Here is an 18,278-nt window from a genome sequence, read left to right on the forward strand (position 1 = left end):
ACAGCCTTTTAATTTCAGTGGTTAGACTATTGTGGAACAGAGTTGGATTATTGTTATTATTGTTATTATTGTTGTTTTGTTGTTGTTGTTGTTGTTGTTGTTGTTGTTGTTATTATTTATTATGTATACCCCACCCACCTGGCTGGGTTTACCTAGTCACTCTGGACAGCTCCCAACAGAATTAATGATAATAATAATTTTAAAAAGGATAAAACATCAGACATTAAAAACTTCCCTGAAGGGCTGCCTTCAGATGTCTTCTAAAAGTCAGGTAGTTGTTTATTTCCTTGACATCTGGTGGGAGGGTGTTCCACAGGGTGGGCGCCACCACCGAGAAGGCCCTCTGCCTGGTTTCCTGTAACCTCACATCTCGCAGTGAGGGAACCTCCAGAAGGCCCTCACAGTTGGACCTCAGTGTCCGCATGCAGCCCAGTAATTTCAATGTGTCTATTCTGAGTAGAATAGAGTTGTGCGCAGCCCATTAATTTCAGTGGGTTTACTCTGAGTAAAGCTGAGTTGGCTGCAGCCCATTGAACGGGAGGCAAGGCCGCCAAAAAAAGCAATCCTGTCCGTCCCCCCCTTGAAAAATGTAAATAAATTTTATATCCTCTTTGATAATGTCCAAATGTAATTTCTTTTCTCATCAACTGATGCAGAAATGGCTAGAGGGAAAACACAGAAGAAATTTTCAATGCGGCACTAATTATGAGATGGGAAGGGTGTGTGTGGAAATCCAATGCCTGTCTCCTTCTTCCACAGCACAGGTAATTTTGCAATCTGCTAATATGTCCTTCCATCTGCCTTCTTTTCTAAATCAAAAATAAAAACACCAAATGTCTGCAGGGTGGTCCATTGGGGTGACCTGCCCCGAGCTAGAATTCATTGGCTATTGGCTCAGTCTGACTCATCTTTGCCCTTTGCCCTGCACTGGCTCCTGGTGGAGTACAGGGTCAGGTTTAAGGTGCTGGTTTTGACCTTTAAAGCCCTATGCGGCCTAGGACCCTTGTACCTATGGGACCGCCTCTCCTGTTATGCCCCACGGAGGACCTTAAGGTCCATAAATAGCAACACCCTAGAGGTCCCGGGCCCTAAGGAAGTCAGATTAGCCTCAACCAGAGCCAGGGCCTTTTCAACACTGGCCCCAGCCTGGTGGAATGCTCTGTCTCATGAGACCAGGGCCCTGCGGGATCTGATTTCTTTCCACAGGGCCTGTAAGACAGAGTTGTTCCGCCTGGCCTTTGGCTTAGAATCAGTTTGATTCCCTCCCCCTCTTTCTTTTTTCCTTTCTCCTTCTGTGAAGAGGCTCCATCTTAATGTTTTAATGTTGTATTTTAATCTTGTTTTTTAAATTCAATTTTAATCAACTTGTTTTTATTATTGGTTGTTAGCTGCTCTGAGCCTGGTGTTGGTTGGGGAGGGCGGGGTATAAATAATTTTTTAAATTATTGTTATTTGCCCCCCTCCTCTCCCGTCTCTGTGTCTGAACCGCTCTCTGCCCCAGCTGCCTCCTGCTCACTTAACCCTGTTGCCACTTCATCTTCCAACATCTCTTCCTCCCGGTCTTCTCCCTCTGACCCCTCACCGTCCCCCCACCACCAACCCCCAGGCTCTGAGCCTTCTTACCCTGGCGGTTCCCTTGGGTGCCTCCCCAACCAGTGCCACCCACCACTCCTCTCCACCCAAGCCAGCCCACAACACATGGGCATATATGGGGCAGGGCAGCATTTCAGTTAAGCTAGTCCCAAACCGTTAAGGGCTTTATATACCAACAGCAGCACTTGTAAATGCAAACAGAGCTGGATCCCGCCATTGAGCAAGAATGGTGGACAAGGTGGACTGTTGGGCAAAGGCCTGGGAGAACAGGGTTCAAATTCCCACTTGGCCATGAAACTCACTGGCTGAACAGTCACTTTATCTGTCATCCCAACCTACCTCACAGGGTTCCTGGGAGGATAAAATGGGGAGAATATAAATGCAAGAAATGCAATGCAATAAAATAAAAAGTAAGCAACCTAGCTCAGTTGGGAAGAAGAAGGAGGAGAAGAAGAAGAAGAAGAAGAAGAAGAAGAAGAAGAAGAGGAGGAGGAGGAGGAGGAGGAAGAGCAAGAGGAAGAAGAAGAAGAAGAAGAAGAGGAGGAGGAGGAGGAAGAGCAAGAGGAGGAGGAAGAAGAAGAAGAAGAAGAAGAAGAAGAAGAGGAGGAGGAGGAGGAGGAGGAAGAGCAAGAGCAAGAAGAAGAAGAAGAAGAAGAGGAGGAGGAGGAGGAGGAAGAGCAAGAGGAAGAAGAAGAAGAAGAAGAAGAAGAAGAGGAGGAGGAGGAGGAGGAGGAAGAGCAAGAGGAAGAAGAAGAAGAAGAAGAAGAAGAAGAAGAAGAAGAAGAAGAAGAAGAGGAGGAGGAGGAGGAGGAGGAGGAGGAGGAGGAGGAGGAGGAGGAGGAGTTTGGACTTGATATCCCTCCCGCCTTTCACTCCCCTTAAGGAGTCTCAAAGCGGCTAAGAAAATCCTTTCCCTATATTTCGTTCCCCTATATTTCTATTGTTGAAATATACATTTTTTAAAAAACCAGAAGCATTTTTACTTGGTATTATAGGCCAAGACATTAATAGGCAAGATGTCAAACTGTTCTTATATGCAACAACAGCAGCAAGAGTATTGTTAGCCCAGAAATAGAAGCAAGAAGAAATTCCGACAAAAGAAGAATGGTAGACAAAATTAATGGACTATGCAGAATTGGACAAAATGACAGGAAGGATTCGAAACCTGCGGGACCAGAGATTTGCAGAAGATTGGAAGAAGTATACGAATTATTTGAAGAGCAACTGTAATCAACAAATTATGCTAGTAGGACTACAGGAAGTTTTGTAAGGAGAAATATACGAAGTGTTACAAAGTAGAAAAAGATAGAGATATTGGTTATGAGCTTGAAATGTAATAGGGAAAATAAGAAATGCATACTAAGAGATTAGATTGGAAAATTTTCAGACAGGACTGATGGAAGTAAAAAAAACTTGAATAAGATGTAAATGTATGTTTAATTATTGTTGAAAATGGTATGTTAAAAAACTATTTAAAATTTATATATACAGTGGTCCCTCGGGTTAAGTACTTAATTCGTTCCGGAGGTCCGTTCTTAACCTGAAACTGTTCTTAACCTGAAGCACCACTTTAGCTAATGAGGCCTCCCGCTGCCGCCGCACCACCAGAGCACGATTTCTGTTCTCATCCTGAAGCAAAGTTCTTAACCTGAAGCACTATTTCTGGGTTAGCGGAGTCTGTAACCTGAAGCGTATGTAACCTGAGGTACCACTGTATATAAAAAACCCATCTCCTTTCCCTTCCTCCCCCACAACAAACACTCTGTGAGGTGAGTGGGGCTGAGAGACTTCAGAGAAGTGTGACTGGCCCAAGGTCACCCAGCAGCTGCATGTGGAGGAGCGGAGACGCGAACCCGGTTCACCAGATTACGAGTCTACCGCTCTTAACCACTACACCACACTGGATCTCTAGAGTTCGATACGAATAATGCCATTGTTGCAGGTTCAATCCCCTTATGAGACAGATGTGTATTCCTATATTTCAGGGGGTTGGATAGATCGGGCTTCCTCAACCTCGGCCCTCCAGATGTTTTGAGACTACAATTCCCATCATCCCTGACCACTGGTCCTGCTAGCTAGGGATCATGGGAGTTGTAGGCCAAAAACATTTGGAGGGCTGAGTTTGAGGAGGCCTGGACTAGATGATCCTCGGGATCTCTTCCAACTCTATGATTCTATGAATCAACCTTGGTTCGATCTGGGCTGTTGATGTAAGCAGCCAATGACACCGAAAGGCTGGACTCTGTCCATGGTGCTGATTCAGCCTCTCAACAGCTGAAGAGGATGCGGAAGGGGCTTTCGAGGCACAATTGGACAATTTCGATTTACTTGTTTAGATTTTTTAAAAAGCCAAAACCAAACATATACTGCCATTTTTAGGCCAAAACAGTCCTCTCTCGAAGACAGTCCTCAACGCAAAACCACAATGAAAAAGGTTAAAAGTCAAATGCAACGCACCCACCCACAGTTCATCTTTCTTATGCAACCTCAGAGTCTGACCAATTTCCAGAAAAAACCTTTCTCTCCCCCCCCCCCCCGCCCTGGGTTCCACTTCAACAGAAGCAGAAACTGAAGCGACAGTGAACCCATTTGCAGCACCTGCTGTGTTTGAGCAAAAACAGCTCTTCCGAGCTATTTTCCCTTTAAATCAATTTTCATGGTACAAATACCTGGGAACTTTAAAGCAGGGTGGAGGGGAGGAATGAGTGGGGAGAAACAGCAGAAAAAAAATAAAAAAAACCACACGGGCTTTGTAAGCTGACAAGCCTGTGGCTGTTTTGAGGTATGACTAATATATATATATTTTTTCCAGGCGAAATGAAGCGATCTGGTGAGATGGAAAGTTTCACGGCTCCTGGGGACCTGAGCGGGCCTGTGGTCTTGCATCACGCTCTGGGTTTTTGTTACTGGGGGGAGTGGGAGTGGAATAAGGGCAGCAAAAAAAGGGGGGGTCGTTTGGAGAGGAAGAGGTGGGGAGACTTTGCCCAAACCCCAGGTGTCACTGGATCCCAGCTACTGTCAGCCCCGGGCAGGAGGGCTGCGCATGGACCCTCTCATGGGCTGGATACATAATAATAATAATAATAATAATAATAATAATAATAATAATAATTTTATTTATATTTCTATATGAGGATGATGCAGCTGGAGGACTGGCCGAGGACCCAGAAGAGGACTCCTGAGGCATGTGGGGGCCTCTGCCAAGAGTGGGGGCAAATTGCGAGTGAGGATCCTTTCGCATCTCCTCTGTTCCCTCCACAGCAGCCCTCCCTCTCTGCCCTTGTCTCTCTCTCCAATTTGTTAGAGCCTCTCTCGAACACAGCGCTTTCAGACACGAGGAGGAGTACTACCTGCCTGTTGTGTGTGCATTTCTCTGGTCCACACCACCTCTCAGGAGGCAGAGACACTTTGCCTGCCACCTTGGTTCTAGGACATTGTCTCCCAAACTCGGGTCTCCACTTGTGTTTTTTGGGGGACTACAACTCCCATCATCCTTAGCTAGCAGGCCCAGTGGCCAAGGGTGATGGGATTTGTAGTCCAAAAGCACCTGGAGACCCAAGTTTGGGTCCTGGTCTAGGTAAAGGTAAAGGGATCCCTGACCGTTAGGTCCAGTCGCGGCCGACTCTGGGGTTGCGGCGCTCATCTCGCTTTACTGGCCGAGGGAGCCGGCGTACAGCTTCCGGTTCATGTGGCCAGCAGGACTAAGCCACTTCTGGCGAACCAGAGCAGCGCACGGAAACGCCGTTTACCTTCCCACCAGAGCGGTACCTATTTATCTACTTGCACTTTGACGTGCTTTCGCCAAAAGAGAAGGGAGCAGACGGTGCCCCCTACTGGGCATAGCGAGAGATTGTAGAAATGCTCTCAGCCTTAAGATAAGCTAGCCCAGCTCCTATTTATATACACAGTGGTACCTCTGGTTGCGAATGGGATCCGTTCCGGAGGCCCGTTCGCAAGATGAAAAGCCCGCAACCTGAAGCACCGTATCTACGCAGGTGCGATTTGGTGTTTGTGCGCATGCGCGAAGCACGATCTAGCGCTACTGCGCATGTGTGAGTGGTGAAACCCAGAAATAACCCTTCACAGTACTTCTGGGTCGCCATGGGACGCAACCTGAAAAAAACGTAACATGAAGCAAACGTAACATGAGGTATTACTGTATAGGGTAGTCAGGTGGTGTGACAGTCTCAGATCAACGACCAAAGCTTAGGGCACCTGCCATTGCTGTAGCTGTATTTAAGATTAACCGCTGCATTTCCTGAAGACTCTCATGCCAGCAGATTGCATTTGTACCAGCAGTGTGCAGTCAGTGGACTAGGGGGACTAGGCTAGTTCCCTAAATGTTCCCCTCCTCCTGAATTATTATTTTATAAGCAATCCAAATGAAAATATGCTGTTTGATTAACCAAAGCACTGCTACAGTCAATTGCAACATTTTAAGAGAGCAATCCATCTGGCTCACTGACTCAGCTTTGGAGCCCCGGCCAACAATCACCACCAGCAAAGAACACATTCTGCAACACTGGAGAATCTATGCAGTTTTACTTGACTTGCAGAAATGATCCCGGTTGCAGAACAGCACTTTTCTGGGCGCAGAATTTAAAGGGCCTCACAACAGAACATTTTTTTTTGATGCAGTGGCAAGACACAGCTTTGCTATATACCATATTTTTCGCTCTATAAGACGCACCAGACCACAAGACGCACCTAGTTTTTGGAGGAGCAAAACAAGAAAAAATATATTCTGAATCTCAGAAGCCAGAAGAGCAAGAGGGATCGCTGTGCAGTGAAAGCAGCGATCCCTCTTGCTGTTCTGGCTTCTGAGATAGCTGCGCAGCCTGCATTCGCTCCATAAGACGCACACATATTTCCCCTTACTTTTTAGGAGGGAAAAAGTGAGTCTTATAGAGCAAATAATACGGTAAGTCTCGCTCAGGGTCTCACAAACCACCCTGCCTGCTCAGCTCTCCTTGAAATCTAACACTCCTCTTAGCCTAAGAATCTGCAATCGATGAACTGTTTCTTTAGTTAGAAGCATAAAAAATGAAAATAAACTTAGCAGCTCTGCTGCTGCCAGTTGTGTAAACACACACACACATCCTTGCACATAGCAGCTGATGAATTGCGAACCTTTAAGGTGATGAAGTGCTCATAAGATAGATCCTCGGAAGCTATCTCCTGAAGGCAGGTGGCTTATCAATCAAGCACCCTTCTCAGGAGGGGCCTCTGATTGATGCCAGAGCAGCCACGCAAGTGCAAATGATGGCCCTCGATAAATAAGAAGGCTGCCCTGATCTGCTGCTGAGAAAGGAGATTTTAATGGCTCTATCGAGGATCTGAATGGAATCCCAAACTGCGCCGTAGAGAGATGCTGCTTTGAACGGGACGAGATGAGAAAGCAGATAACGTCTGCGACTCAGAATGCCACAGAACCCAGGCGCAGTTTCTGCCCATCACAATTTCATGACTCTGAATTGATCAGTTAATCAGTGCGGAGGGTCCCCAAAGTGAGTGCCATTCCCTGGGGTGGTGGGATTCCCTAGGGGGCAAGGGGGCAGCAGATGTGCCCCTCCATGTCTGTCGATCACTTATTTGCAATTAACCAGGCTAGAGCCTGGAGCAAAACACGTCCCTCACTTTGTTGCTAAAGTTTTACTGCTCCAGTTGCTTCCAAAGCTATTTTCTTTCCGCCACATTTATTTGTAGTTGCGATTCTCAGTTATGATACGATAATCTTTATTGTCATTGTCCCATACAGAACAACGAAATTGAAAATCTACATCAGACATTCAGAAACCAACAAACCTGCTATCCCAGCTATCCCAGCCTGGTTAGCCCCCTAAAAACTCTGATACACCATAATTAAATACAATATACTCCCATCGAGACTACCTTACACTGTGTTTAAAACCAAAATCGCATTTGAATAGAAACTGTTTCTCAGGCGGCTAGTCCTAGTCTTGTCACAAGTCACAAGCTAGCCAGTAATTTTGGTAATTGCAGGCCATACCGGATCAAGTTCAGTCAATTTTGTTGAATTAATAAAACAGTTTTAATTGGATTTTGAACAAATGTGCAATTCATTGTTACTGTTTCGAATTTTATTGTGTCGTTGTCTTCCATAGTGGGTCATGCAAGCTGCTATTCTGAATAATGCTTTTTATGGGGTGGGGTAGGGGGCATTGGGAAAGACATCTGAAAGCTGCCCAGTACTGGGAAGCTTTTAACGTTTGACATTTTATTATGTTTTTATATATGCTGGAAGCTGCCCAGAGTGGCTGGGGAAACCCAGTCAGATGGACGGGGTATAAAAAACAAAATTATTATTAACCAAGGGGTGCCCCCCCAAAAAGTTTGGGAACCACTAACACAGAGGTTCCCTATATCCTTGCTTTTAACAGAAGGAGTAGATTAGGATGTTAGATGTTTCTTTATTGTTCTGTGTTTAATTATTTTTTTACAGCTTTTACTGAGTTGCGATTTCAAGTGATGTCTTCTTCTGTTCTGGATGATCATTAGAATAAGATACTGTATACAGACAGCCTCTTTTATTCCAACCTCAGGTGGAATATATATTCCATGATATGTTGACTTGTCCCTTATACGCAGATCCAGCGAGACACTTTCTAAAATCCCTGTTTGTACAAGAAAGCGGGTTCTCTCTGACAGAACGGTTGCATGGGCCGTTGAGTGGCCTTCCTGACCCATAAATTGGCCCCTTTTGCTCTGGTGGCAAAAAATATTAGGGAGGAGGCACTGGTTAAAATTGACATAAATTGTAAGGGGCGATTTGGAGGCCTAACCTGAAACTCAGTTTGTGTAGCTGTGACCGTATCCCTGCTATCGGTTATCTTCCAATATATGGTCTCTGCTTTTATTTTCAAGTGCTTGAGTTATATTTCGAACCGATCGTGTGGGTTTGCCATGGCCTTGGGCTGGTACAATAAATTTATTTTAAAAATAATAAAGCTTTTCACAGGGTAGGGTAGTGAGGACTGGGGATGACTTGATAGAACCAAAGGAGCAGGCAAAAAAGTTTGGGATCCAGAGCTTCCTTATCACTGCTTTTAACAGAAGGGGCAGATTAGGTTGGTAGATGTTTCTTAATTGTTCTGTGATTAGTTATCCCCTCACCTGCCAAGCTGGCTGCGGCTAATGAGAATTGTAGTCCAAGAACATCTGGCAGGTGCCAGTTTTGTGGAAGGCTGGCTGATTCTTTGAATATGCAATTCAAGCTGATTTTATTACATGCTGAATGCCGCCTCGGGAAAACTCTGTGTTTTTGGAAGACGGCTAAGAAATGTGTTATGTCAAGGGTGGAGAGTGCCTTTTCAGCCTGAGGGCCACAGTTCCTTCTGAGCAACCTTCCGGAGGCCACATGTCAGTGGTGGGCGGGGCCAGATCGAAAAGTGGGTGGAGCCACAAGCGACCATTTTGTTTTGTTACAGCAGGCTAGTTTCTGCACACACTCAGAACTGCCTTTCCCCCTCTGTATCCTTCCAGGCAACCAAAATGCATTATCAGGCTTCCAGCACACATTCCAGCCAGCCAAAAGCAGCCCACAGGGCGGGCCAGGGCCAGAAAGAGAGGCGCAGAGGGCCACATCAGGCCTTGCCTGGCCTGAAGTTCTCCATGCCTGTATGAAACGAACCATTGTTCTTCCCATGCAGAACCGTGGTATGATAGCACACACGTACACACAGAATACATCTTTAAAACTGGCCATTTCCTTGGCCCCACCAGGCGATGGAGCCCTGGGGGTTCCACTCACCTGAGCGTTTTGCGGATCATGTCCTCGTCGGTGATCCCGTAGTACGTCAGGGTTTCATTCCAAGTGGGATTCAAGGTGTTCCGCAAGGTTTTGGTCCGCAGCTTATTCGCCTGCAGGCAGCAGAAACAAGAGGAGATAACAAAGGGTGTGAATATGCCTTGTGCCGGATTGTTAGAAAAATACAATGCAAAGACTTGTGAACTACCCAGCCTAAAATGAACTTATAATGTCTGGTTTCAATAGACTTTTCAAATGCTTAACTCAGTCTATTAGATAAGTTCATGAAGATACCAACAAAAGGTAAGTTCGGTAATATTCACAATACCGAGAGATGCTAGTAGAGTTGTAGATAGATGTTAATAAAGTTGTAGACAATGAAGTCATTCAGAAATTTGAGGACTAGTACCTTGCTTTATTTTTAAGGGAAGAGCTGTGGCTGTGTGGCAGGGCAGACTTCAGGAAGGCAGACAAACTGAAGTCCTAGCAGGACTCAGGAGCCAGCTAGGGGCGATTCCACCAAGTCTCAGGGAAGAGAGAGACCATAAGTGATGAGAATATATTGCAGTTGGCAGGCCTTTAAAATATCCTTAGATCTTGGCATAATGATTTCTCACTACCATAAAGAGAAATGGCTGCCTTGGCACATTTGGTCCATTTTTAAAAAATAAAAATAAAAATGCAAGCTTTTATTGAGACATGATTGAGAAGCCGCGAAGGAGTGTTTCTTAATGAGGCTGATGTTTTCTTGCTTTCCCCCTTTACTTGCATGATTAAATATTGCCGTTCCGTGTTCTATGCAAGGTTTATAGAGATTAGGGATGTTGAACGATGGCACTGGAATGGAAACAGGAAATGTTGGACAGTTCCATCGGAGATGGAGATAGGAGCGGAAATCCTTGCAATTCGCAAGTGTGTTTGCGGTCAGGAGCGGAAATTATAGAAGGAAACAGGAGTGATATTTGCTTTAAAAAGTCTGTGAATGTTACCTAAAAAATTATGTTATTTTCTGTGTTGTTGTTGACACTTCCCTCCCACTGAAATGCAGAAGGTAGGCTGCATTGAGCTCCTTGGAGGAAAAGTAGAAATGTGAATCACAATTAAAATGGACTAAAACGAAGCATACTGTCAGGACTGCCGCTAGGTCCCAGCTCACAGAGGACCAACGCCCAGTGGATATTATATACAAAAGTCTTTATTGAAGTTTAGTTTCCATTTCCAAGCTCTGGGCGCGCAGGCCCACGTCTTAACGCTAGACCGGCTAAGTCCCCTCTGACTCACTGCTCCACCCACACCAGTTTAAGATTCTAGCCCGGCTCCACCTCTTGCGCTGCTCTTTCCTGCGTTGGGTCCTTCTGCCCTCTGGGGTTCCCTCCTTCCTGGACTCCTCTGACGCGGAGCCTCCTGAGTCTTGCCCCTCCCTCCGGCGGGCTTTAGGACCTGGCTCCCTTCCCGGGCTCCCCGCTGTGCCGCGCTCCTGTACATTTGAACTTGGCGCGCGCGCCCAGCCGGTGACTTTCCTTCTGACCGTTTCCCCGCTTCCTGATGTGGGTGTTGCCAAACCTGACTCCTCTCCTCCCTCTGGTGGTGAGGACACTGGTCCCGACTCCTGGGACTCCCCCTCCCCACTGCGCTCTGGTGGAGACGCTGGCCCTGATCTCCAGCTGCTGTTCAGAGACTCCCCGCTGGCCCCTCCCTCTTGAGGTTTCTCCCTTGGAATCTCCCTTGCTCTGGCCACCGGCGCTCCCTTCTGTGAGTCCTCCGATTCGCTAGAGAGGCTTGTGGAATAACTCTGGCCACTGTCACTGCCTGCGCCCCCCTCGTACTCCTCCTCCTCACTCTCCATTTGCTCCCCCTCCTGTGTCTCTCCTTCTGAACCCCTGACATCCATCCCCCCCTCGAAGCCCCCCCTTCCCCCCTCCCCCTCTTCCGGTGCGGGTTCCGGGTGCTCCATTGTTGTAGGGGTGAGTCCAGGATACAGCTCGTCCCCTGAGGCTTGCAACCATCGAGATAAGTCCGGGAAGTCCCCCATGGGCTCGTCGACGACGACCTCCTCCGCTTCCATCTCCTGCGCGGTGTGCTCGAAATCTGCGCTCGACCCCAAATCACCCAAGAGCCCTCCTCCCCCTGTTGTTTGATGGGGGTCCACCTCCCAGGGCCCCTTCGGCATGTCTCTGCGCCAGCCCACCTCGGGTTGGTCCTCCCACCAATAAGATCCCCCCGTGCCAAAACCTGAAAGTGATCCCTCCGGAGAGCTGCCTCCCGGAGCCGAGTCCTCAGCTGACGAGAAACCCCGGAAAGTGCTGGCCGAGAGTGTGGGTGTGAACAAACAATCCTCGAAAAAGCCCGCCGGCATAGGCTTGTGCGGGAAAAGTGTGTGGAATTCTTCCTTGAGCAACTGCTCTTCCACTGCGTAATCCGGCACCCACCTGTTGGCGCTGGCCGGGGTGTCCTCCGTGGCGAGAAGATATTCAATCCCGTCCTCCCCCCACCTTGAGTCTAAAATCTCAGTGGCTTCATTAATTGGCTCCCCTTTCGGCGACCCCCCTTTTTTGGGCGCTTCTCTGAGCGGGTCTGGCGCCTTCCCCGGTGCTTGAAACCTGTGGGGCTCTCTGTAGGGCGTGAGCACTGATCTATGAAAGACCGGGTGCATTCTGGAACCCTCCGGGAGTGTCAACCGGAAGGCCACTGGGTTGATCTGTGCCTCTACTTGGTAAGGCCCTAGCTGCTTGTGCCCTAGTTTCTTCTTGGCTAACGATCTGGCTGGAACTGCTTGTGCTGCCAACCAGACCCAGTCTCCCACCTGGATGTCCTCCCCAACCCTCCTGTGTCGATCTGCCTGCACTTTGTAAGCCTGTTTTGCCAACTCTAACTGCCTCCTGAGCTGCTCGTGGATCTCCTGCAACTCCGCTGCCACTTCCTCTGCTCCCTGTGGCTCCCCCTCCCGCACTGTGTCCAGACCCGGGAAGGTTCTGGGATGCCTCCCGTAGTTGGCAAAAAATGGGGTCACCCCCGTGGACCCGTGCTTCGTGTTGTTGTAGGCAAACTCGGCCAACGGTAGATAGTCCACCCAGGTCGATGGCTGCTGGTTCGCGTAGCATCTCAGGTACTGCTGCATGATGGCGTTGACCCTTTCCGCCTGCCCGTTAGTTTGCGGGTGTCTCGCCGACGCCAGGCTGACCTTGACGTTCAGGAATCCCATCAGCTTTTGCCAGAAGTTGGAGATGAACTGGCGCCCCCGGTCGGACAAAATAGACCGTGGTAGGCCGTGCACCTTGAACACGTGGTCTATGAACATCTTAGCGGTCTGCTCGGCCGTGGCCACCTTCGCGCACGGAATGAAGTGGGCCATCTTGGTGAACAGGTCCACTACCACGAGCACTGCCGTCTTGCCCCTTGAGCTGGGTAGATCTGTGACAAAGTCCAGGGCTACCCTCTCCCACGGTACGAACGGTGTCTGTAGCGGTTCCAACAGGCCCGCCGGCGGCTGGTGCACAGGCTTAGCCCTTTGGCAGGTGTCGCACCTATTGACATAGTCCGCGACATCCCCCCGCATCTTAGGCCACCAAAAGTCTCTGGCTACTAAGTCCACCGTCTTCTCCTTGCCGAAGTGCCCCGCGCTGGGCGCGTCGTGCAGCTGTTGCAGGACCTTCGCGCGGAGGCTGTCTCCTGGTACGTAGAGGACTCCCTTGCGTAGGAGCAGGCCGTCTCGCACTTGGAATTCGTCGCCCCTCGCCTTGCCACTGCACACCTCCTCCATCTTGGCTCGGGCGAACGAGTCTGTTCGCAGCGCGCGGCGCACCGCGTCCAGGTCCACCGTGGCTGACGCGCATGCCCACGCCTGTGGTGTGAAAATGTGCTTGGCCGCCGCCGGTGCCTCTGCCTCCAGATACTGCGGTTTTCTGGACAGCGCGTCCGCCAAGACGTTGCTGTTTCCTGGGATGTACTCAATTCTGAAGTCGAAATCTGCAAAGAACTCCGCCCAGCGGATGTGTCGCTGGTTCAGGAACCTCGCCGTGCGCCAGTACTCCAAGTTCTTATGGTCTGTGCGGACCTGCACCGTGTGCTTGGCTCCGACGAGGAAGTGCCGCCACGCCTTGAAGGCTGCATGTATGGCCAGCAACTCCCTGTCCCAAATGGTGTAGTTCTGCTCCGCTTTGCTGAGTTTTCTGGAGTAGAAAGCGCACGGCCTCCAGTCCCCCTGGTGGTCTTGCTGCAACAGAACGGCTCCCACGGCCCTGTCTGAGGCGTCCGTCTCCACTCTCATGGGCCTGCTGGGATTTACGTGCAGTAGGTTCTCTTCGGAAGCGAAGAGCTGCTTGAGCTTCTGAAAGGACTGCTCTGCCTGCTCCGTCCAGATGAACCTCTTCTTCTTGGAACTGAGGGTGTCGGTGATGGCCGCTGTCTGCATGGCGAAACCCTTGATGAACTTGCGATAAAAGTTGGCAAAACCGACAAACCTCTGTACTTCCTTCCTATTGCGTGGGCTCTTCCAATCCAGTACTGCACGTACCTTGGCACCGTCCATAGCCAGTCCCTTGTCGGACAGTTTGTAGCCCAAGAAATCCACCTCCGTCTTGTCGAACTGGCACTTCTCCAGCTTGGCGTACAGCCTGTGCTCCCGCAGCCTCTGCAGAACCTCCCTAACATCTCTCTCGTGAGCCTCCGGCGATTCCGAGAAGATTAGGATGTCATCCAGGAAGCAGACGCACTTCTTGTAGAGGAGACCCGCCAAGACATGATGCATGAAGGCTTGAAAGCAGTGGGAACCATTTTTTAATCCAAAAGGCATAACTCTGTATTCATAAGTGCCCAGCGGCGTAAACATGGTTGTTTTCCACTCGTCGCCTTCCCGTACGCGAATGAGATTGTACGCTCCGCGCAGATCCAACTTGGTAAAGATGCGACCCTTCCTCACCGTCGCCAGCAGGTCATCGATCTTGGGCATAGGGAATGCTGAGGGCTTGGTCTTGAGGTTCAAGAAGCGGAAATCAACGACCAGCCTCTTTTGGGGCGTGTCCCGCTTCTTTACAAAGAACACGGGACTGCCTCCTGCCGCCTTGGACTCCCGGATGAATCCCCGCTTCAGGTTGTGATCTATGAACTCCCTGAGCTCTTGCAATTCATCCTCAGACATGGAGTACAGTTTCCCCGTCGGGAGCGTCGCCCCGGGCAGGAGGTCGATCTTGCAGTCGTAGGGTCTGTGGGGTGGCAGCTTATCCGCCTCTTTCTCGCAGAAGACCTCCAAAAACTCCTTGTATTTGTTAGGCACCGCTTGCAACATGCCCAAGTTCAGCTGTGGTCCATCCTCGTGCCCCTCATCTTCCAAGTCCGCCAGGATGCAGTGTTCTGCGCAGTAAGAGGAGCCGAAGGTCAGTTGCCGCTGGTACCAAGCTAATGCCGGGCTGTGCCTATCCAGCCAACTCATTCCCAACACTATGGGCGTGTCTGACAGGCGGGTGACGTTGAAGCTGATGACCTCACGGTGGTTTCCAATGCGCATCACCATTGGCGGCGTCTGCTGTAGCACTTGCCCTCCCAGTAGCTCCCTGCCGTCCACTGTGACGACTTTCAGAGGTACCGCCGCTGGCAGAAGGGCTATGCCATGTTGCTGGAGGAACTGCATGTCTATAAAATCTGCATTGCTCCCCGAGTCTACGGTGATGGGAATTTCCACCAGTAGCCCATTGGGGAGCTGAAGGGATGCGGTGAGCTGCACTACTGGTTTGGGTGGGAGGGGGTCGGTGGGCTGTAAGATCCCTGGGGATTGCTTCACTGACTTGTCTGGCTGGTCCCCAGAGATGCCATCTCCAGCCAGACAGTGGAGTTTTCCTGCTGCGACTCCCTCTGCTGAATTGCGTCTGTTACTGTCGCTGCGGCTGCAGTATGCTTGTGAAACCGCTGGGGACACTCTTTTGCCATATGCTGAGCACTGTCGCAGATGTAGCACTTCCTGGTTCCTCTAGGAGGCTTCATCTTGACTGCTCCCGGAGTTAGGGCTCCGACTGTGGAGTGAGCCTTAGCACCACCTATCTCCATCGGCTCCTCTCCCCCTCCCAGCGGAGGCATGGATCGAGCGCGCGCCGCCTCCTTGGGGAAGGGAGGCAGTCCTTTCGCTGGCGTGCGTCCCAAATGCCCTTCCTCCCTGCCCCAAGGGCGTCCTTCCAACCGAACCCCAATGGAGAGTGCCCGTTCCACCACTTCCTTGGTGGTTTGGGGTCTTCCCCCCCTTGCGATCTCATCTTTCACAGCTCCGCTCAACCCCTCCCAGAACAGGTCTCTGACGGCAGGCGATTCTTTCTCCCAGGCTAGTACATTCACCAATCCGAAAAAACGTGCATGATATTGCCTCACAGTGGCTTTACCTTGTCTTAGTCCGTGAATCTCCCTCCTAGCGATATCCACATCAATCTCAGATAAAAAACACGCATCCATCACTTTAATGAAGGCAGCCGCATTTTGGAGGGCTGGATCCTTGTCTCTCCATAGATTGCGCAGCCACGATTTTGCCTCCCCCCGCAAATGCGAAATAATAAATCCCACTTTCTCTCCCTCATTTTTAAAGTCTTTGTCAAGCAGCTGCAATGTATAAATCACATCTGCTCTGAAGTTAGGATACTCCTGCAGGTCCCCATTGAAGTGAGATACCAGGCTCCCTCCTCTGTTTCCCAGCCCAATCCCTTCTGGTCTGGTGGCTGGTAGCCTCTGTGTAGTTAGCACTTCTAACCTGGTTCGCAGATCCTGGCAGGCAGCAGCTGCTTCCTGTTCTTTCTTTCTGGAAGCCGCAATTTCTGCAGTCAACTGCGTCACTGCGTTTTGCAAACTCGCTATCCTCTCTTCGGTAGTCATTTCCCTGTTTTTCGTGAGCTCGCGAAGCACCAATCTTCACCCCTCGCTGCTTTCCCGCACTCCACGAGGTTGCAAAATTGGTGAAAATTGAGAGGGGACTTACTGTCAGGACTGCCGCTAGGTCCCAGCTCACAGAGGACCAACGCCCAGTGGATATTATATACAAAAGTCTTTATTGAAGTTTAGTTTCCATTTCCAAGCTCTGGGCGCGCAGGCCCACGTCTTAACGCTAGACCGGCTAAGTCCCCTCTGACTCACTGCTCCACCCACACCAGTTTAAGATTCTAGCCTGGCTCCACCTCTTGCGCTGCTCTTTCCTGCGTTGGGTCCTTCTGCCCTCTGGGGTTCCCTCCTTCCTGGACTCCTCTGACGCGGAGCCTCCTGAGTCTTGCCCCTCCCTCCGGCGGGCTTTAGGACCTGGCTCCCTTCCCGGGCTCCCCGCTGTGCCGCGCTCCTGTACATTTGAACTTGGCGCGCGCGCCCAGCCGGTGACTTTCCTTCTGACCGTTTCCCCGCTTCCTGATGTGGGTGTTGCCAAACCTGACTCCTCTCCTCCCTCTGGTGGTGAGGACACTGGTCCCGACTCCTGGGACTCCCCCTCCCCACTGCGCTCTGGTGGAGACGCTGGCCCTGATCTCCAGCTGCTGTTCAGAGACTCCCCGCTGGCCCCTCCCTCTTGAGGTTTCTCCCTTGGAATCTCCCTTGCTCTGGCCACCGGCGCTCCCTTCTGTGAGTCCTCCGATTCGCTAGAGAGGCTTGTGGAATAACTCTGGCCACTGTCACTGCCTGCGCCCCCCTCGTACTCCTCCTCCTCACTCTCCATTTGCTCCCCCTCCTGTGTCTCTCCTTCTGAACCCCTGACACATATGCTTCATTGACTGGAGATGCAATTGTGTGTCGAGACCCCGCAGCCACCCCCTCGTTGGGAAGAACTCACACAAGGACACGGATACTAGGTTTATGCTATTGCGCAAATTTTGGCCACAACTTTTTTGAAATTACAGAATGTGAGTGGTATTGGCTTAGGCATGGATTGGACCTGACTATATCTGACTCCTGCCCATTGTGCAGGAAGTCCAGTAAGGGTAAGCCACCGGTAGAGGGAGCCCTGTCGATGTGAACCAACTCAAGCTCCCCCTGGTGTTCCCATTGGGGTCGTGTCAAGGCCTTAGCCCCCCAGCCGGGCTTCAGACTAGATCAACACCCCCGGATTCCTTTAACGGAATACCCTTAAGCATGGAGGGGCAGGTGAAGGCCACACCTCCCCTCCCCCCCCCCAAGGTCAAACAATGCCTAACCCCAACCCTAACAAAGTTGTGGTGATTGCTACGAGGTAGGCAAAAACCAAGTGGCCAGTGCCAATTTGCCAAGTGGAAAAATTCCTACCAGGCCCCTCGGACAACCAAGGCGACCAACCAAAGTCCATAGCAAGGCCGTTGCCTAACCTGCAAAATAGGGAGGGAGGGCGGGTGATTGAGGATGCGAGCCAAAGAGGATGTCCTCTGGCTCGCTTCTCTGTTTAAACAGCCCCAGCCACGCCCCCCCCCCAGGGCCAGGCTCTGACGTGGCTGGGATCCCCCAGGCAACGGGGGACAGAGTCCCCCGCCCCCCGTGGGGAGTTGGTGGGTGGTCCACCGCAACTCCTCCCCACTGGGAAGTGGAGCGGATTTCTATGCACAGCTGCAACAGATGGAAGCTGGGGCTGAAGCTCTTCAACTGCCCCTGTGCCCATACCTCCTTGGCTTCTATGGGCTGCAGAAATGTCTCCCCAGCCCTGATGTAACTACACCAATCCCCGCCAACAGCCTCATTTACTTAAAACAGAAATGAAAAGTCCTTCGGTAGCTGGTAACCTTGCTCATCCACCAGGAAGTCTCCCTTTGCCATCAAAGCACAACCCGAGGGGAGAAGCGGTCATTGATTCTGAGTCAAGTCGCATTTTCAATCTCTCCCTCTTCCCTGCACCTCATCCGTCTTCTTCTTCCCCTTTCAGGCCCTGAATCCTGACAGATAGCTCTCAACAGAATTTATTTAATTCCGATCTTTCCGGCCTGAGACAGGTCAGCTT

General features: G+C 50.4%; 1 protein-coding gene across 1 annotated transcript in view; it reads right to left on the reverse strand.

The window, feature by feature from the left end:
* The window catches only part of DOC2B (double C2 domain beta), a 137,250-nt gene that overhangs the window by 56,990 nt on the left and 61,982 nt on the right, over positions 1-18,278 (reverse strand). Inside the window, exon 4 of the mRNA XM_083715238.1 lies at positions 9,365-9,474. Within this exon, the coding sequence (XP_083571364.1) occupies positions 9,365-9,474 (110 nt within the window). The remainder of the gene's footprint in view (positions 1-9,364; positions 9,475-18,278) is intronic.

The sequence above is a fragment of the Podarcis gaigeae genome (genome assembly GCF_964106915.1).
Source record: "Podarcis gaigeae genome assembly, chromosome: 15".
In the NCBI taxonomy this organism is placed as follows: domain Eukaryota; kingdom Metazoa; phylum Chordata; class Lepidosauria; order Squamata; family Lacertidae; genus Podarcis; species Podarcis gaigeae.